The 21,484-nt window shown below is 42.9% G+C and overlaps 1 protein-coding gene across 2 annotated transcripts in view; it reads right to left on the bottom strand.

The window, feature by feature from the left end:
* MAP6 (microtubule associated protein 6) overlaps positions 1-19,134 on the bottom strand; it is a 179,388-nt gene extending 160,254 nt beyond the window's left edge. The window contains exon 1 of one of the 2 annotated variants that reach the window (XM_073612882.1): positions 17,761-19,134. In XM_073612882.1, coding sequence (XP_073468983.1) covers positions 17,761-18,530 — 770 coding nt within the window. In that variant the 5' untranslated portion in view covers positions 18,531-19,134. Of the gene's footprint in view, positions 1-11,682; positions 12,855-17,760 lie in introns of those variants that run through there. The other variant, XM_073612883.1, reaches the window with a different exon arrangement.
* Between the last annotated feature and the right edge of the window lie 2,350 nt (positions 19,135-21,484).

Below are 21,484 nucleotides of genomic sequence, written 5' to 3'. Positions count from 1 at the left end.
AGCCAGAGTGCTAGTATTGTGAGGGAATGCTTGGCACCCCGATTAGGTGCCCTCCAAACCGTTCCAGCAGACTGAGAGCTAATACCAGCCCCTTTACTCCAAGCATCGGACACAGACAAGATTTTGAGGTAAAATCCAAAAGAATGACCATTTATTTAACAGAAATACAGGTTTTTATACACTTCAAAAGTAGGTCAGTCGCCACATGAAGAATAACACCAAATATTTATCCAAAACATCACACAATGGTTAGATAACGAGCTAAAGTTGACACAAGGCTAATCCTATCATAAGAACCTCCAAGAGTTTGCCAAATTAGCCAACAGACAGAAACAATAGGTGACTAAATTAACTCAATTAACAATGGGAATGCACACCTAGGAGGCACACAAATGATAAACACATAACACCTTAATACTATAGCAGGAGACCCCCAGCATAGGGTTTGCTCTGAGTCTCACAGTCTGAAGTAGTCATTTCTGGTTTGAGCATAGAGACCCCAAATATGTATATGGGTCCTCTAGTTCCCAGAGTCTGTGAGTTTTGGGGAAACATAGACTTGAATCCGAAGCAAGACCACTCCAAGGGTCCCCCAGGCACACACCACCCAAAGAGTAGTGTTCACTTAAAAGCCAGGGCCCATAATCAGGAGGGAAGAGGCCGCCCTGCAGTCCCCTCCAAAAGTCCCTGTCCTGGTTGGGTCTGTCACATCCATATTCTCTCATGGCAGGTGCACTTAAACCCAAATAAAGAGAAATTCTAATGGTGCATATTTCCACCTCATTTTAATGCAGTTGGGAGGACTGAATCAGAATAGAAGCACAACATCCAGGAATGGTTCCCAGGTTGCTCTATATAAATATAACCAATGAAAAATGTATATAATGTAAGTGGGCAGACACAGGCGCAACTATTACAGGGATTCTGAAATTGGGATTCTATATTCCCTACCACTACAAAAAAAGGGGAGCAAAGGTCACTATAGGCCTCTTATTAACGTGTGTACATTACATTTTGCTATCGAATATTTTTTATCCTTACGCTGCTAGCATTAGTAAATAGACAGGAAAATATATAATATTTACCGTATATACTCGAGTATAAGCCAACCCGAATATAAGCCGAGGCACCTAATTTTACCACAAAAAACTGGGAAAACTTATTGACTTGAGTATAAGCCTAGGGTGAGAAATGCGCAGCTACTGTAAGTGGAAAAGAGGGTCAACAATGCCCATTTGCAGCCTCACTGTGCCCATTTGCAGCCTCACTGTGCCCATTTGCAGCCATAGGTCCCCCGAACTTCAAACTCGGTAGTTAAGGGTTCCTAGATGCCCCCTACCTGCAGCCAAAATTTGGGGTCTCTGGACCCAAAGGGTCCCGAAATGACATTGCTGCAATTGGACACAGCTGACCGACTTTGGGGCCCCGTACCTCGGGGCCACTTGGTGCTAGGGACCCCAGCTTTGGATATGTTGTAGTGCTGGTTCAACTGGGTTCCTAGCACCAAGTGGCCCTGAGATATGGGGCCCCAAATTCGGTTCAGAAAATGTCAAGCACTTTTCTGCAGCAGAGAATTACATTTTCCGAACCGACTTTGGGGCCCCATATCTCGGGGTCACTTGGTGCTAGGAACCCTAGTTTGGATATGTTGCAGTGCTGGTTCAACTGGATTTGCACACCAAACTTGGGGTTCCTAACACCAAGTTGTCCCGAGATACGGGGCCCCAAAATCAGTTTGGAATATGTCATTCTTTGCACCAGAAAAGTGCTGGACTCGAGTATAAGCCGAGGGGAACATTTTAGTACAAAAAAATGTGCTGAAAAACTTGGCTTATACTCGAGTATATACGGTACGCGTTTAAACTTTTTTTTTTACATTTCTTCCGTCGCTTCCTGGTTTCTGGCCTTGGACAATGATGTCATACATCCCAGGAGTATTCAGGAGGGGAGGAAGGGCCTTCTCAGCTAAGCACACCCTGCTGCCTGCATGCCTGAGCTAAGGGCAGATGAATTCCAGGAACTAAATGCTACACGAATCATCTGCCTTTACTCGTGATGGCCAGAGCCAGAAATGCTAGGGGGATGTTTTTCAAAGTGAATTCTCAGCAAAATAAAGCATGGAGGCATGGATGGATGGGGGAGGGCGGGGGGGGGGGGGTTGTTTTCATTATTAAAAATAAATGAAAATGCATTTTTGGTTTGTGGACCTCAGATGCCATGTAGTTCTGCTTTTAACTGTGTGCAGGAATGGTAAAGTATAACCGTGTATCCATTACCCTGGGAGGGGGCAGATTATTTGGAAGCCTCCCTTATTATAAAGGAGGCTTCCTGATCTAAGACCCCCTGATATCTCCCCCATCTACTTCTTGGTGTATTGGAGGTAGAGAAGGAGCCCCTGTCCCTCAACACTGGGAAAATAGTGCCTTGCAAGGAAGACGGGGAAGCTTTGCCCCTTCCTATTGCAAGGTATCTTCTTGATGTTGAAAAGCTTATGACCTGGTCTGGTACAGGAAAGGTGGGATGGGGTTTATACTTGTTGCCATCCCTTTCATGGTCACCCAGGCTGCATGTCTGAATGAGGATCCAGGTGGAATTGTAGTGGAAACCCTCTTCTTTTTTTTAAGTACTACATCCTACTGTTTCATAACACAACTTGCAGCTTTAAGGCATTACTCAAGCGTGTTATAAGGCCCCCCTTCACACTTAAGCATTTTTCTGCTCTAAAAAAAATTACATCATTGGTGTCAGTGGGAGGAATAGTGCCCCATTGTTGGTGCCGGTGGGAGGAATATTCCCCCATCTCTGGTGTCAGTGGGAGGAATAGTGCCCCATCTCTGGTGTCAGTGGGAGGAATAGTACCCCATTGTTGGTGGCAGTGGGGGGATTATTGCCCCATTGTTGGTGACAATGGGAGGTCTAGTGCCCCATTGTTGGTGACAGTGGGAGGTCTAGTGCCCCATTGTTGGTATCAGTGGAAGGAATAGTGCCCCATTGTTGGTGGTAGTGGGAGGAATAGTGCCCCACTGTTGGTGGCAGTGGGAGGGATAGTGCCCCAAAGGCCAGATGAAGGCAAGCAAAGGGCCACATCTGGCCTGCGGGCTGCAGTTTGGAGACCCCTGCCCTACGCTCAAAAAAATACTTGAGCTTTTATTTCAGTGTATTCAGCCATTTTTGGTTACAGAGACTTCAGTATGAACATCTGTAAACGCGTGATACGCACATTTTTGCACGCGTTCTTATGCCTGAAGAACTCCTCTCTTCCTATACAACTGCTCTTCTCCCCTTGCCCAGCCCAGGAAACAAACTCCTGATATTTAATACACATGCAAATACACCTGTATATACCTGAAAATGCCTAAAAAAATTAAAATACTTCAAAATCACCAGGAATATGCCCTGCTCAGTTGTGAATGCAGCCTAAGCCACAGGAAAAGACCCCCACCCTGCTGAATGGTATTTATTTTTTTTTATTTTGCATTGGTACATGTTTCCCATAGTAGTGCCCAGCTCCTCATGCCCTTTCTTTCAATAGCTTGCCTATTAGCTTTAAAAATGACCAGAATAAATGTTGCCTCCTTTAGACTTGACAATGGGGTTCAGTGCTAATTTTGGGGTTCACAAACCTATTGCTGGGTTTGCTGAATCTCCTGGGAACCAAACCGGCCAAGTTTGAACACCTTGACTTCCAGGACCATCTGATTAACGGCAAAAAGCTAAAAGGTGGATCGAAACAAGACAGGAATGCTGGAGCAAAACCGAAGCCCTGATTGGGTCTTTTTTTTTTTTTGTTTCTTTCTGTGAGCGTCTCAAGGCATGAGTTTAGGTTTTGCCTGGAGGGAACCCTTTGATAATCTGCTGTCAGCCGTGGCACCAATTATCGGGGTTTTCCTAGCTGCCACCTTGGGGGAATACTGGGATTTACTGCCAGCTCCATCTTGCCGCCATAATCTGGCTGCTTTATTATTCTAGAATATTTATTATATTATAAAAAATGAATTACAGAAGATTTAAATAAGCATGGCCAATAAGCAAGTCACTGGAGGACGGCTGATCATGCAGACCCAACCCAACTGTTTCCCAGCAAGGGGAGAGGCAAGTTGCTCTTAGAAACACGTAATGAATGAATGTTTGATCAAGATTTTTTAAAAATGATCACCCATCACTTTATTCAGTGGGAAATAACAGACGGAAGACTGAAGAAGAAGATCATAATGTTCTGGGTTTTTTGTTTTTGTTTTTTTAGGATCAGTCCTCCTTCTGTTTGCCATTTCCCACTATATACACTCAAATAAATGGTAATGAATATTAAAAAAAATGTTGTGTTGTGCTGAAGTGCATGAATAGCACCTCTTATTGAATGGTAAGGCAGCACAGTGGCCAAGTGCTTAGCACTAGGGACGACGGTTCAAATCCCAACCATGGCACTACCTGTCTGGAGTCTACATGTTCTCCCTGTTCCTGAAGGGGTTTCCTCCAAGTACTCCTGCTGTGAATGTACTGTGTATACACAGTGTGTATGTATATATATATATATATATATATATATATATATACAGTGGGGACGGAAAGTATTCAGACCCCCTTAAATTTTTCACTCTTTGTTATATTGCAGCCATTTGCTAAAATCATTTAAGTTCATTTTTTTCCTCATTAATGTACACACAGCACCCCATATTGACAGAAAAACACAGAATTGTTGACATTTTTGCAGATTTTTAAAAAAAGAAAAACTGAAATATCACATGGTCCTAAGTATTTAGGCCCTTTGCTGTGACACTCATATATTTAAAAAAAAAAAAAATACATTAACATTCTTAAAAAAATATAAAAAAAAAAATTTGAAAAAAAAGAAATTTTTACTCACCAGAAACCCCTGTTGCTAGGCAGTCTTCCTAATCTGCCTCTTCCTATTCCGCGGCGCTGTTTCTTCAATTCCTCCTCCTCGGCGAGTGGCCCCGTTGTCTTCTGGGACATGTGTGTGTCCCAGGAAACATCTGACCATTCACAAAGCACCGCGCGGCTCGCGCATGCGCAGTAGGAAACGGGCAGTGAAGCCGCAAGGCTCCACTGCCTGTTTCCCTTAGTTAGGGTGATGGCGCCGGGAGCCGATCCGGTGGACGCATCAACATCGCGGGCTCACTGGACAGGTAAGTGTCCATATTAAAACTCAGCAGATACAGTGTTTGTAGCTGCTGACTTTTAAAAAAAAACAAAAAACGGCCGGAACACCCCTTTAATTCAGGTGCTGTCCATTTCTTCTGATCATCCTTGAGATGGTTCTACACCTTTATTTGAGTCCCGCTGTGTTTGATTATACTGATTGGACTTGATTAGGAAAGCCACACACCTGTCTATATAAGACCTTACAGCTCACAGTGCATGTCAGAGCAAATGAGAATCATGAGGTCAAAGGAACTGCCTGAAGAGCTCAGAGACAGAATTGTGGCAAGGCACAGATCTGGCCAAGGTTACGAAAAATTTTCTGCTGCACTTAAGGTTCCTAAGAGCACAGTGTCCTCCATAATCGTTAAATGGAAGACATTTGGGACGACCAGAACCCTTCCTAGAGCTGGCCGTCCGGCCAAACTGAGCTATCGGGGGAGAAGAGCCTTGGTGAGAGAGGTAAAGAAGAACCCAAAGATCACTGTGGCTGAGCTCCAGAGATGCAGTCGGGAGATGGGAGAAAGTTGTAGAAAGTCAACAATTCTGTGTTTTTCTGTCAATATGGGGTGCTGTGTGTACATCAATGAGGGAAAAAAATGAACTTAAATGATTTTAGCAAATGGCTGCAATATAACAAAGAGTGAAAAATGTAAGGGGGTCTGAATACTTTCCATCCCCACTGTATGTATGTATGTATGTGTAGCGTTGGTAGATTTGCGATCTACTATATGTTAGGTAAATTTAGTAATTTGTTCGTTAAATAGGTTAAGTTTGCCTCTGTTCCAGCTTGGCTGACGTTGTGTGTATTTCCAGACTGACCGGTGGGTGTCGCTGTTATTACTGGTCAGTGTTGGAAAGGCAGCGTGTTGAATCGTATGGATGCTCTTCTGTCCCGGAGACAACTCATGGGAGGTAGTCCTCCGAGTTGCATTCTGGGCGAGGGTATTTATGGGTCAGACGCCATATTTTGGGGTTCGTTTTACAGCCACCTGCTGGCCCTCCTGGCCGACAGGTATGCGTTAGAGAGCTATCTCGTGGTCCTCTTTTCCAGAGGCCCACGCCGATGCGGCGCAGGGGTGGGCCCAGAAGCTTGTCTGGGGCTTACCACAGCAGCCGAGGAATGGTCCTGAGCTGTCTATCCAGAAGGGTAGAAGCTGGACAACCGAGGAGATCCCAGGGGAGGACCCGTCATGGAGGGATCACGCAGCGTGCTGGTCTGGAGAGGGGCCTGGTGACTCGGTTGGAGGACGTATCCTAAAAAGTAACTATACAGCTTAGTGTTGCCGGGTTGGCTTAAAGGTTCAAGCACTGTGACTGACGTTCATTGCAGAAAAACAATACATCCTGTGGCAGAGGGTCGTATAGGTTTATCCCAAACAAGTCTGTGGCAGAGACTTTTGTTCATGCTACGTACTGGCTGCTAGGCAAGTGAGAGAGGCCTATCCAGGCGAGCAAAGAGTGTTTCCCACGAGGGGAGCGCATTCTATTGTAATATCCAAATTCTACCAGGACATTTGTCAAGAACCTTACAAGAAGATATTTGAGTTTCTTCTGCAGTTTCCCTTCTGCCTCTTTCCTGCTACTTCCTTAGTAAATCGTTTAATAAAGCATTGAAAATGTATTCAAGTGTTGGAGCGTGTATCGTCCAGAGGTAAACTCAACGGAACCCTAGACCCGGTGCCGGTAAAACAGAGGGAAGGAGAGTGAAGGTAACAGACCCGCTTAAACCAGCAGCTCCGCCGAGAGTTAGTCCTACATATGTATATGTATACACACTATTATCAAAAGTATTGGGGCACCGGCCTTTACACGCACATGAACTTTAACCACTTGCCGACCGCCGCACGCTGATATACGTCGGGACAATGGCAGCGGTGGGCAAATGGTCCCCTGTAATTTGCGGGGCTAGTGGGCATGCACGCATTCCCATCGCGTACTGCCTGACCGTGCCGGTGGGTCCCGTGGACTCGATGTCCGCCGGTGTGCCGCGATCGTGTCATGGAGCGGCAGAACAGGCGGACATTTCCCTGTTCTGCCTAGAAACATGACAGAGATCTACTGCTCCCTGTCATGTTGTAGTGAGCCCATCCCCCCCACAGTTAGAATCACTCCCTAGGTCACACTTAACCCCTTGATCGCCCCCTAGTGTTTAACCCCTTCCCTGCCAGTGTCATTTACACAGTAATCAGTGCATTTTTATAGAACTGATCGTTGTATAAATTACAATGGTCCCAAAATAGTGTCAAAAGTGTCTGATGTGTCCGCCGCAATGTCGCAGTCACAATAAAAATCGCAGATCGCTGCCATTACTAATAAAAAAAAATAATAATAAAAATGCCATAAATCTATCCCCTATTTTGTAGACGCTATAACTTTTGCACAAACCAATCAATATACGCTTAGAAGAATACATAATGGCCTAAACTGAGGAAAAAAAACATTTTTATATATTTTTTTGGGATATTTATTATAGTAAAAAGTAAAAAACATTGCTTTTTTTCTAAATTGAGGTCATCAAATACCACCAAAAGAAAGCTCTATTTGTGGGAAAAAAAGGACATCAATTTTGTTTTGGTGTAACATCGCATGACCGCGCAATTGTCAGTTAAAATGACGCAGTGCCAAATCGAGTGCTCTGGTCAGGAAGGGCTAAATCCTTCTGGGGCTGAAGTGGTTAATGACATCCCAGTCTTAGTCCGTAGGGTTCAATATTGAGTTGGCCCACCCTTTGCAGCTATAACAGCTTCAACTCTTCTGGGAAGGATGTCCACAAGGTTTAGGAGTGTGTCTATGGGAATGTTTGACCATTCTTCCAGAAGTGCATTTGTGAGATCAGGCACTGATGTTGGACGAAAAGGCCTGGCTCGCAGTCTCTGCTCTAATTCATCCCAAAGGTGTTCTATCCGGTTGAAGTCGGGACTCTGTGCAGGCCAGTCAGGTTCCTTCACCCCAAACTCGCTCATTCATGTCTTTATGGACCTTGCTTTTTGCACTGGTCCAAATCATTTGGTGGAGGGGGGGATTATGGTGTGTGGATTGTTTTTCAGGGGTTGGGTTTGGCCCCTTAGTTCCAGTGAAGGGAACTCTTAAGGCGTCAGCATACCAAGACATTTTGGACAATTTCATGCTCCCAACTTTGTGGAAACAGTTCGGGGATGGCCCCTTCCTGTTCCAACATGACTCAGCCAAGCCTGAGGCCGCTTCCTACTACCAATACATTGTGGGCTGTTGGGAATGCGGCGTCTTCACATTGCACATTTCCTCTTTAGGGTGGCAACGCAATGTCCTTGTCTACCAACTGTTCTCCTGCATTGTCACCCTGTCACAGGGTGTAGGCTTCTGATGGAGAGTACAAGTGGCCATATCAACACGTTATACAGGCATATTTCACTGTTGTTACCATCAGGAAACCAGCTATGAGAAATGTCATTCAGCCATTACTGAAAAGCAGTGTGAGAAAAAGTAAAAACAGTTGTTTGACACACAGCGGTTTAGCAAACTAACTGCCAATCAGGTATGGTAGTCATTCTCAACCTTTATACTCTGGGGGAACCCTTGAAATAATTATCAGGCTTCGGGGAACCTCTACTAAAATTAAATAATCGGGGGTTAATGGTAATGATGCCACTTACATTGGTGGTCAGTGTAATGAGCACTTTTCTAATGCCCCGTACACACGGTCGGATTTTCAGATGGAAAATGTCCGATCAAAGCGTGTTGTCGGAAATTCCGACCGTGTGTGGGCTCCATCGGACATTTTCCATCGGATTTTCCGACACACAAAGTTTGAGAGCAGGATATAAAATTTTCCGACAACAAAATCCGTTGTCGGAAATTCCGATCGTGTGTACACAAATCCGACGGACAAAGTGCCGCGCATGCTCAGAATAAATAAAGAGATCAAAGCTATTGGCCACTGCCCCGTTTATAGTCCCGATGTACGTGTTTTACGTCACCGCGTTCAGAACGATCGGATTTTCCGACAACTTTGTGTGACCGTGTGTATGCAAGACAAGTTTGAGCCAACATCCGTCGGAAAAAATCCTAGGATTTTGTTGTCGGAATGTCCGAACAAAGTTCGACCGTGTGTACGGGGCATTACAGTGGTGGTCAGAATGCCACCTTTACAGACAGCAAAAAAGATCATTGGTGGCCTCTACCAAGGGGCACTGGACCTGAAACTATGTAGACATCATCGGATGAAAGATCAATGAGCCACAGCTTAAAGAAACCCTAGGAACCTCTGAACCTTCCATAGAACCCTGGTTGAGAATGGCTGTTTGCTTTTGTACCTTTTTAGGAGAAGAAAGAAGGACTGACCAGAACAGACCAGTAAATACAGAGATTTACCAACAGGTTCTGATGGTTAGAAGTGCCATTTCCTAGTCCTACCATGGGTGCTCACCCTGTGGCCCTCCAGCTGTTGCAGAACTACAAGTCACATGAGGCATTTCAAGCCGCTGACAGTTATAAGCATGACTGCCAAAGGCAGAGGGATGATGGGAGTTGTAGTTCCGCAACAGCTGGAGGGCCACAGGTTGAGCACCCATGCGGGCCTAAACAGTTTAACCTTTACCCCAAGTCTAGTACCAGGGGAGAGTTAATGTATCCTAAACCAACCATATAGGTGGAAATCTTATCCTTCAACCTCAATTTTCAATAATATTTTTCACAACAAAACAAAAACTGAAATAATAGTTTATACCAGGGATATGTAATTAGCGGACCTGCAGCTGTTGCAGAACTACAAGTCCCATGAGGCATAGCAAGACTGACAGCCACAAGCATGACACCCAGAGGCAGAGGAATGATGGGGCTTGTAGTTTTGCAACAGCTGGAGGTCCGCTAATTGCATATCTCTGGTTTATAGATTTCAATCAACCTCTGTACAATCGTGTTTAAGAAACCCCAATCAAATGCTGCAGAAAATCCAATCGCTGTCCATCAGTTTACTTGTTACCATTTTCAGTCTATTGTTATTTGATCACAATTATTCTTTCCTTGTACTAAATATATTGTAATCCTTCAAGTTAATGGAGGATTGCTGGTCAACCAATTTTTGTTAATGAATTACGTTGCCTTCGTTCTTTCACTTACGATCAGAAAAAAGGTGGTTAAAAGTGGGTGCAGAATTCCTAAAAAATGCTCTATGTATGGCAAGCATAAGCCACGTGGTTTTCAATCTGTCAAAGAATACTGACAGATGATGAGAGATTGAGAAACAGTAAAGTTCAGCCACTGTGTAGCACTACTAAGCAGGAAGCAGAATCTGCATATGTAATAAATACATATGACCTTCACCATGCACGTACTAGGTTTATGGTCACAAACGACCTATAGAAACCATTTTTAAGCATAATAGACGTTGAAAACAATTTTTCATATTAAACAGTTTGCATTCACATGAGTAGCATATCTAAAATACATTTTTATAAAAGACTATTGACTATTGATTTTCTTTAAGTCCCAATGCACTATGGCAGCACACTTCAAGACACGTGTTTTAGTGCGCCACAATGCACAGATGTGAGCCATCTATACCTTGTGGGGTTGATTTACTAAAAGTGGAGAGTGCAAAATCTGGTGCAGCTGTGCATAGAAACCAATCAGCTTCTGGGTTTTATTGTCCAAAGCTTAAACTGAACAAGCTGAAGTTAGAAGCTGATTGGCTAACATGGACAGCTGCACCAGATTCTGAGTGCTCCAGTTTTAGTAAATCTCCCTTACTGCGCGCTGCATTAGGAAAATGCAAAATTCAAACATTCTAAATGAATGGACTGTTAACACACAGGAGGCAAAGCCCTGCAACACAGCTCACCAGTCTGGATGGGGCATTTGGTCTTATATTGGAAGCGCTCACAGTATGTGTATACATTATGAGCATCTGATATATAAATGAAAGGAAAAACACAACCTAAAAAAAAAAACATATAGAAAATATAACTACAGTAGTTGACTTCACTGCAATTATGTCCACGGCTGAAAATTGAAGCCAATATTGAAATCCCCATTGTATCTATCTTAAGACCAGGAGCAACAGGTTAAGTATAGTAAGCTTCTGCTACCAATGAGAAATAACCTTTTTATTGGTCTGATTACCCTAAACTGGTTACAGTTAATATCTGATTGGCTGCAAGAAGCTACTGTACACCAGTAATATATAGATATTGCCATTATACTCTTAAACAGATATGAAGGTCATGAAGCCAAGGCCTCAACTTTTCATGTGGATAAAAGGTGAAGGCTTGCCCAGAAAATTTCCAGCAAGCTGATGAATCTTAATACATTAAAAAAAAACATGCTTTCAATGCTTACAAGTGCTTTTAGTCAGTCTATGTCTACCCCCCGTAAGGCACAGTGGGTCTGGAATCTACTACACAATTTTTCTTACATTTCTCGTGGTCACGCTTACCTACCTGTTGGTGAATTTTCTCCTTGCTTGCTCCCTTTTGTTACACTACACCTGTAGCTCCCTCAATTTGGTCATACAAACTAGAAAGAGTTAAAATTGAACTTAACCTGTATGAAGAGCCCCTTCCGCTGCCCTCTTCCGCTGGACTTGTCTCCTTGGCAGGTGGTTTTGCCATCAGCTCCAGATGTTGGATGACTTTGCTTTCCTCCACTACAGACACCAAAATCTCCGGGGTCACGTTATATGCGATCGCCACCCTTCCTTTCAACAACCTGTGCTCGGCGCTCTCCCTGGGGTCAGGATCACCGATCCTCTTCTCCAAGGGTGGCAAAATAGAGCCCATGACATCCGTCTTCCTTCTTTCTGGAATGATAGGATGGATATGCATTGAGGGGCTAGGAGGGATGGGCTTGGGGATCCAAGGATGGTCACCTTGGCGAGGGATCGGCCAGCTTCGATAATCTTTCTTGTACTGGGTCTCCCTTTCTAAAGGAGCTTCGGAAGGCTGGTACTCGCTTCGAGGTTTGCAGCTTGGCTCGGGGGTGGATTTCCAGGGCTTGTAGTCCTGTCTCATGACGGAGCCCCTCGAAGGCAACTCTTTTGATGACCTAGACTGTCCCCCGTAGTACGGCTGGGTTTCTATGGCAGCAGACCTAGGGCGTGGTAGAGACTGAGAACCGTCTGTTACCTCCGAATATTTCGAGAACATTAAAGGGACGGAAATGTCCCCCTTGTCTTGCTTATTGCCAAAACGAGCGATGCAACATGCCCTGGTCACGCAAGGCCAGGCCATCTTCGGCAACCTTGAGCTGAGCCTAAGCCGGCTTCCAGGTGTGGCACGCTGAGCTTTTTTTTTTTTTTTCCAGCTAACCTTCTTGCAAATAAACAAAAATGCAGCAGTGGTTGGTTAGCAAATATAAACAGCAAATGATTTCCTGTTAGAAGAAAAAATTGTACAGTGGCTCCTTTGCAAGTGCAAGCAATTTTCTCCTCTCCTGTTAAGTCGCTTGCATAGATACGGTAGGGTTGGATCAGGTGAGTCTTCTGACGGAACTTGCCCTTTCATGCCTCTTCCCTGGTAATTATAAATTGTAATTCTGCAGTCGGAGACGGGTAGCCATAGTCAGAAGGAATACGGTGAGCATCTCTAAAAGGGAGGACCCCACCCACCTTGCTCTCTGCATCCCCAGATGCCAAGTAGGAAAAGGAAGGAGGAGGGGGGGGGAGGAGGATTGGATGCTGGCAAAGAGATCTCCACTATGCAGCACCTAAAATGTAATAGTACGGGAGGAGAGGGGAGGGAAGGACTCTGATGCATTTAACCCTCAACGCCCAGGTTACATCTTCCCCCCACTAGCCAATCGCATGCCAGCTTCACACTGCAGCAGGCAACACATCTCAGCTGTGGCAGCCGTAGCGTATAAGATACATCTATGAGAATCTCCTATCGATGGATAATGACAGCTGGTTTACAGCTTGCATATTAACTAGCTGACGCTGGTTAGGGGTCTTCAGCTCTTTAGTTTGATGCAATTCTTTATTTTTACTGGATTCCCAACAGTTCCTTGTTGGTAACAGCATCAGCCATGTGCCTTAATCGCTATCACTGTCAGAGAGCAGGTACCGTCAAAGCTGATGGTGTTTGATGTCTTGGTTGGCCATTGTCTCCATGCAATATATCAAAAAGCTAGATGATTCAGATCAGCACTGCAGACCTGGACAGTTCCAATGTACAGTATCAACAGCAGCAAAAAGCCAACATCATGCCTAAAGCCTTATAATGCAAAGTGCTGTATGATGTGCCATCATCCATAGTGACCTGTTAGCAGCCATTGTTCTGACTGCTCCTTTACGCTTCCTTATTTAATCAGCGTAGAGCCTACCATCTACTGTAGGGAGCAGGGGCAAAGAGCCATGATGGCGTCTGAAGTGGAATGCATAGCAACTAAGCAATGGAAGGTGAAACTTATGGTTGCTATACTTACAGAATTTTGCATATTGTTATTGCTTTTCACAATGCTTTGTTAAAAAAAAAAACCAAGGGCACTCTCATTAAAGAACGGTCACAGCCACATTTATCAACCATCTGCCACTATTCACTGTAATTATAATAGTTTGAGGTTTTCCCGGTAAAGGCAAACAAGGATCGAAGACTACCACACAGGAGCAAAGGTGAACTTGGACACCAGAAAGCGATCAATCGAGGAATTCGGCAACGATACATTTTACACCATTTGAAAAAGGCCAATTTTTTCATTGCCGTCGGCAAATGTTAAATTGTCCATGTTATAAATACCACTAATGTTACGAGGCCTGGATTTTCCTTTGGAAAAAAACATATATTGCATGATGCCGTGATTAGGCAAACTAAGAGCGAATGTAGACAGCAGATATCATTTATAGCTAAAATGACTTTTTTTTTTGCACCCAGAAAAGCAGTCAATGACCAGATGACCATCATCGATATTAATAATTACAGATATGCCTGCAGATTCAATGTTGTTCTATATTGCCCGTCAAGTTGATTTTACAGTATATCGTTTTGCGGTTTCCATCTTCAAGCATTTAATAATTCAGCTGATTGCTATAAAGGGCTCATTCACTGCACTCTTTGCACACAATGCTGTAGTAGGCTTTACCAAAAATTATCAATAAGCCAATGGTTTTACAAGGACCCAGGAACTACTAGCTTTACTGGCAGAAAATTAGGATTTGCGTACACAATGGGGTTGATTTACTAAAGGCAAATCCACTCTGCACTACAAGTGCACTGCAAGTGCACTTTAAAGTGCACTTGTAAGTGCAGTCGCTGTAGATCGCTGTAGATCTGAGGGGAAGCTCTGAAATGAGGAGAAGCTCTGCTGATTTTATCATCCCATCATGTGCAAGCTAAAATGCTGTTTTTTTTATTTTCCTTTCATGTCCCCCTCTACAGCGACTGCATTTCCAAGTGCACTTGGAGTGCACTTGTAGTGCAAAGTGGATTTGCCTTTAGTAAATAAACCCCAATGCCCGATGTGATCTAGTGACACAATGGGGTTGATCTACTAAAGGCAAATAGACTGGAGGTTATTTACGAAAGGGAAATCCACTTTGCACTACAAGTGCAAACGACAAGTGCAAAGTGCACTTGAAATTGCACTGAAAGTGCACTTGGAAGTGCAGTCGCTGTAAATCTGAGGGGTAGATCTGAAATGAGGGAAAGCTCTGCTGATTTTATTAACCAATCATGTGCAAGCTAAAATGCTGTTTTTTATTTTCCTTGCATGTCCCCTTTGGATCTACAGCGACTGCACTTCCAAGTGCACTTTTTTGTGCAATTTCAAGTGCACTTTGCACTTGTAGTGCAAAGTGGATTTACCCTTAGTAAATAATCCCCACTGTGCACATTTGCAGGTGCAGTTGCACTCTGCAACTGCATTTGCTCTAGAGATTATTAATTAGGGTAAAGCTTCACTTTACAAAGAATACCCAATCACATGCAAGGAAAAGAAAAAAAAAAATTTTTGCTTGCACATGATTGGATGATGCACTTACGGAGTGCAATTGCACAGCCTATTTGCCTTTAGTAAATCAACCCTAATATCGGAACCAATACTATTCTCATTAATTTTATTCGAGCCAACGGCAATGCTTGATTCAGTTATTCAACTACATTTTTCTGAATATAAACCAAGCATTTAACAGCGATGCCTTGCAGCACTAGGTTTCTTGGCTCAGTTGCCTCCAGGGTAACTGTATGAAGCTTGTATGTCCTTCTGTGGCTTCTGAAATAATATTATGCCGCGTACACACGAGCGGACTTCTCGTCGGACTGAACTCCGAAGGACTTTTCAACAGTTCCGACAAAATGGACTTGCCTACAAACGATGCCACCAAAGTCCGATCCTTTTGTACGTGATGACGTACGACAGGACTAAAAAAGGCAGTTCAATAGCTAGTAGCCAATAGCTGCCCTTGCGTCGTTTTCGGTCCATCGGACTAGCATACAGACTAACGTTTTTTTTGATAGGAGTCGAGTCCGTTGGAAAGATTTGAAACATGTTCTATTTCTAAGGTCCGTCAGATTTTTCGACAGATGAAGCCCACACACGATCGGAATGTCCGACGGATTCGTTCCGTCTGACCTTTTCTGCCGGAAAGTCCGGTCGTGTGTACGCGGCATTAGAAGGCTGGTCAGCTTCTGAGCAAACTGGACGAGTACACATATAAATTATTGGTGCAGGTATATTGAAAGTCAAGATTCACCAGGGCAGGGACATATGGGAATTGTTCAGCGTCCTTGGTAAAGGCACCGCAAATAATATTGGCGTTAAACAAATTCATGAAATTTGGCTGTGTACATAGCTTTAACAGATTATACCCCGCTAAATGGTTACTTAAATTTATCCAGGTTTCCAGTTAAAAAAAAAAAAAAAGAAATCATTTAAAAAAAAAAAAAAGTTACAACAATCAAGGCATATTTTAAATAATATAAAGTATTATAAGCTAAAACACTAATAAGGAATGTATTTTTTTTTTATCTACCTAAAATTTTTTGTTTTTGCTTACCAACCATACCCATTCTGGAACGGGCACACTTTTGTTAGTGATGATCATACTAATTATTATTATTATTATAAAGTAATTAGTAATTATTATTATAAAGCCATTGCCGAGGTGTCTAGCAATGATGCAATCAATTACTGATATACTGAATGCTCTGTTTCCCCGGCTGTGGACTAGTATTTTTCATATTTTCTTTTCTATACTGTTATTTCATCTTTTACTATTTGCAAAAGTCTGAATAAACAGATTCTAAATTGTGTACTTCTTTATACATTAGTACAATTTAATCTATTTATAATAATGTAGAAAAGATTCAATAATCGTTGCTTTAGCGGCTCAACCGGTGTTTGTTTTTATTTTGTAGTCTGCAGTCATAAAAGCTGATAGTTTGATTGGTTGCCATGAGCCACACCTACACCTTCCTTTCCTTCCCTTTGCACTAGATTTTTTATAATTCGATCCATCCTAGTTATTTGACGATACATGGCGATAAAGAAAAATACATTGCCAGGGTTTGTGATACGTTTTCTTACCTTTTCTTTCAACTTTTGTATCTATAATGGAGCTTAGTGCTGTTTCATTAAATAAAACAGATTGCCTTGTGTACGGCAGGGGCGCACTTGCAGTCAAATCTGCTTATTCAGCTACAGCAGGGCCCAGTAATAAGGTTGTGTTTTATTTATTACGAGAGAACAACAACTTCTAGAAAATGAGGAAATCGGCAGCTATGTAAATGTTATTGCAAAGCTTTGGAAACGACTTGGGAACCCGCATTTTCTTGTTTTAGAATAGCAAGCACAATTGGTACCAACCACGTAAAGGGGTGGAATTGCAATCGTCATAACATGACGCTGGTCCATTAGGTAGGGTTGTCTTCAAGACAAGGTTTAAAAGGCCAAATTAAATTTGCTGTGAGACATTGTTATTTATATTTTATATATTTTATAATATAATATAAAATATATTTAATTAAACCCACTGTTCTGCCTTTTTTTCTCCCCATTAAAAAAACGACACTTATGAATGCATGTCAATGGCAAAAATTATTAACATTGGTTCCTGTCAGAAAATCTTGACCAATGTACCTTAAATTACTAGACTTAAAAATTGGTGAAGAACCTTGGGGGGTCCTGAGTTTACAAAATCCTTAAATAACGTTTATAAGAGAGGACCAGGACATTTGTTAAAAAGTAGTTGTAACGCATCCCTATTGGTGGTGCTATTGCAAGAATGAGTTAACGCACTAGCTCATGGAATGACATTAACTTGATGTATCCCTTAGTAGCAGTGCATAGCAACCAATCAGATCATTTTCATTAGTCTACTGTTCTCTTGTAGGTACAAAAATTGAGGCCTCATTGGTTGTTGTACAAAAATTGAGGCCTCGTTGGTTGGTTTCAAGAAACAGTTCATGTCATTTAAGTTGGAAGCTTATACTGGAGTGTGGCCAAATATCAGTTAACAAAACAGCTGGTATTAGCCTAAAAGTCTTAGAACAATGGTCAAGATATGTAGGCATATTTATGAGAATTTAAGAAATTTCTATAAGATGTCTTGTTATTGTGAGAATGGTTGCCCTCTTTCCTGCAACAGTTGTAAAAGTCCTCTCAGCTGCCAGTAGAAAACTTTACACTGACCTGTATGATGAAGCAACGTCTCCTTCCTCTTTGATTTGCTGGTTGAGTATATCAACTGCATCTCTAGATCTCAAACCTTCCATGTGCCGCCTTTCAGAAGGAGATTTCTCTCTGGACTTCGTCTCTTTGGTCTCCTTAGAAGTTGACTGTATATCGGCCGCACTGCTAAAAGTGACGGAAGTCTTGACTTTCGACACCGCTGGTTCTGAAGTATCCACATGAGCTGACTCTTCAGTGTTTTTCACTGGTAAAGCTGCTGGTGGTTTCTTCTTCTTGGCCTCAGTGGAAGCTGTTGGGGCCGTGAGGCCTGGGGAGGGTTTTGGAATCCAGGGATGGTCACCACGGCGAGGAATAGGCCAGGCCTTGTAATCTTTCTGGTACTGCGTTTCCTGTTTAAAAGGAGTTTCGGATGGATGGTACTCAGTTTTGGGTTTGCAGCTAACCCCCGGATTCACTTTCCAGGCCTTATAATCCTGACGCATAACAGAGTCCGAGGACTCCTTGGCTTGGGCGATCCCAGGCTCTTGGGGTTTGTCTCTAGTGGGCCAGGAGTGGTCACCATGATCGGTTACTATACCAGCTGGCAGTAACTCAATGGTGGTTGAACTAGGGCGGGCTTGCGGCTGTTGGAGGTGAGCTTGGTACTGTTGACTTCCTTCAGTGACCTCGGAGTACTTTGAAAACACCAATGGCACTGCGATATCACCCTTATCCAGGTTGTTCCAGAACCGGGCGATGCAGCATGCCCTGGTAATACAGGGCCATGCCATTGTCTCCACCCTGGCAGAAGAGTGGAAACCCTTCCTAGTTAGTAAAAGGTGTTGCTATAACGAGCAGTCTTCACTCCACCCCTCCACCCACTCTTCACGATGCACAACACAGAATGTAAGAATAGTCACACCAGCCTCAGCTGGCAATTCCTAGTGTTTTCTTTCCAGAAGAAACTGGGCTCCACAGTTTGTGCAGAAAAACACTCCCAAAAGCTTGGCTATTTTTCTCTAAGTCATGTTGCAGATAACAGTTGCCTCCTGTACGTCCTTTTGCTGCCTCCTCCCTGCTGTAGTCTGCAAGGACCCCACCATACACCGAGGAGGAAATAAAGGAATTCAATGCCTTTCCTTGGGATCTCAGCAATGGAACAGCTCCTGGAGGTGCCTCTATACCATGATGCAGAAGGAAGACAAGGCCAAAACCTTGTGGAGACCGTCCCACACCGAATAGCTGAGTGCTACTGGTCTTCCCTTTGCAAATCCTGGCACTAGCAGCCTACCAGTATCAGGAGGCAGTGGAGCAGCATCTCTGCAGGAAGTGGCCCCACCCACCTTGCTTGCTCGCTCTTGCACTCTCTCTCTCTCTCTCTCTCTGCATCCCTAGATGCTGCTGATGAGAGGAGGGAGGGAGGATGAAGAAGGAGGATGGATGGATGCGAAAGAGGGAGAGGGGCTGCCTTGTTCGTCAGCATGCTGCTGCTGAATGGGTAGCTTGCTTCTGGTGTTAACCATTCATTGTCTGCTAGGGGTCAGACAGGGCCCAGATGGCTGAAATTACACTTTTGTCAACTCTCACTTAGCACAGGCTCAGCTGCAGGTTATCTATGGGTGAGGGCTCTGGATCCTGAATAATTGATGTGTTATTCTGCAACAGCACAAACTCCCCTGAGTACTTGCAAACCTACATAATACACAAATCTTATAAATCGCTGTGTTGTTTGCAAAGTGTAAATATGAATTTAATATTAGAATTATTTATTATGATTATTATTTATATATGGTGTGTGTATGTGTGTATATATTTATGTATTATTATTATTATTAATTAAACATTAATAATAGTAATAATAATAATTTAAAAATGTAATCACTGTGTTGTTGTATGAATTTAATATTAAAATGATTTAATATGATTATTTATATATATATATATATATATATATATATATATATATATATATATATATAATGTATGGTATATATATATATATATATATATATATATATATATATAAAACATTTTATTTAGTATATATATATATATATATATATATATAATTATTATTATTATTAATAATTAATAATATTAGTAATAATAATTATTAAAAATATAAATATATCTGATTGCAAAATGATTTCACCTGTAATCCTACAGATCTATCACTAGGATGTCATATTAGATTTAACGTGTAAATGTTATTTCAAAAGTTGTTTTTTTTTTTTGTTTTTTTTTTTCTGGTTAATGCAGATTTATTTTTAAATATTGCTTGGTGATCCTGCCATGAAGGTCCATATATAGCCATTTGGTGTTATGGAGTGACAACAGTCTTCCAACTGCCCACACTCCAAAGACACAATGGTAGGTAAAATCCGCTCCTGTCTAAATTCGCCCTATTAGGCCTCATGCACACTGGACGTTTTTAACGCTGCTGTTAGGGGCGTCTGTCTTTTTTTTTTTCTGCCTCTAATCACCCCTGCATGTTAGCCTATGTGTCCATGCACACATAGGCGTATAGAGGCATTTAGAGACAGAAAAAAAATACATTGTCAGCGCATCCAGGAGCCGAATAGTTTTGGCAAAAAAAAAAATACTTGACGCGTGCAAACACATCTAAACACGCAGTAACGCTAGGTAACGCCAGGCACATTTAGAGCATGAGCGTTAATTCATTTCAATTGGCAGAATATTATTCTGGACGATTAAATGAACGCCCAAGCACTTAATGCGCCTAGACGCATTACAAGCATTTACAGGTGTCATGTGCTTTTTTTGCCAAAACGCTGCTGCTAGGAGGAAAGGCATCTAGGAGGGATGGCCAAACATCCAGTGTGCATGAAGCCCTATGTGTATGTATGCACAGGGCTTTGTTTTCTAGCAGGAACGCTGGGGAATGCAGTCCCGGCACCGAATGTATGCAATGGCAAGGGGTGCTGGGGTATGCTGAAGGGTCCATTGATGCTGGCTGCTGGGGGATCTATTGTTTCGGAAGATCTATTTTTGCATGGTGGTCTATTATTGTTGGGGTGGTCTATTATTGTCGCTGGGGGGAGAAGGTTCATGATGCTGGGGGGGTCAATGGTTGCTGGAAGAGATCTACTGTTAGGAGCAGTCTATTGTTGCTGGCTGCTGTGGGATCTATTGTTGCGGGAGGGCATCTACTTTTCCATGGCTGTCTATTGTTGCTGGGGAGGAATCTATTGTTGCTGGTTGAGCTTATGTTGTTGGGGGGTTAATTGTTGCTGGAAGGGATCTGCTGTTGAGGGATGATGTCTATTGTTGCTGGCTGCTGAAGAGTCTATTGATGCTGGGCTGGCCACTGGGAAATCTGTTGTTGCTGCCGGGATCTATCGTTGTTGGGGTCCATTGTTGCTGGGAAGGGTCTATTGTTGCTGGCTGTGGGGGGTCTACTTTACTGCTTTTCTTGTTTATATTAACAAATTCCATACAAATTACTTATCACCACAAAATGATACTTGGTTGTGTATTCTCTAAAAGTGGCGATACTGGGAGGTGGGTAGGGGGTGGAACCAAGGCATGGTGCTCGGAGGTGGGTGAGGGGCGGAGACAGGAAGTGACTCAGAAGGGGGAGTTCCTGCGCCTATTCTCTGAGAAAAAAATCCCTGGGTATGCATGTGAGTTAGGGACCTTAGATTGTAAGCTCTTTGAGGACAGGGACTAATGTGAATGTACAATATGTAAAGCGATGTGTAAGATTGTCTGAATTATATAAATA

The sequence above is a fragment of the Aquarana catesbeiana genome, linkage group LG02 (genome assembly GCF_042186555.1).
Source record: "Aquarana catesbeiana isolate 2022-GZ linkage group LG02, ASM4218655v1, whole genome shotgun sequence".
Lineage (NCBI taxonomy): Eukaryota > Metazoa > Chordata > Amphibia > Anura > Ranidae > Aquarana > Aquarana catesbeiana.
The sequence above is the reverse complement of the archived record's forward strand: the minus strand, read 5'-3'. Positions and strand labels throughout refer to the sequence as shown.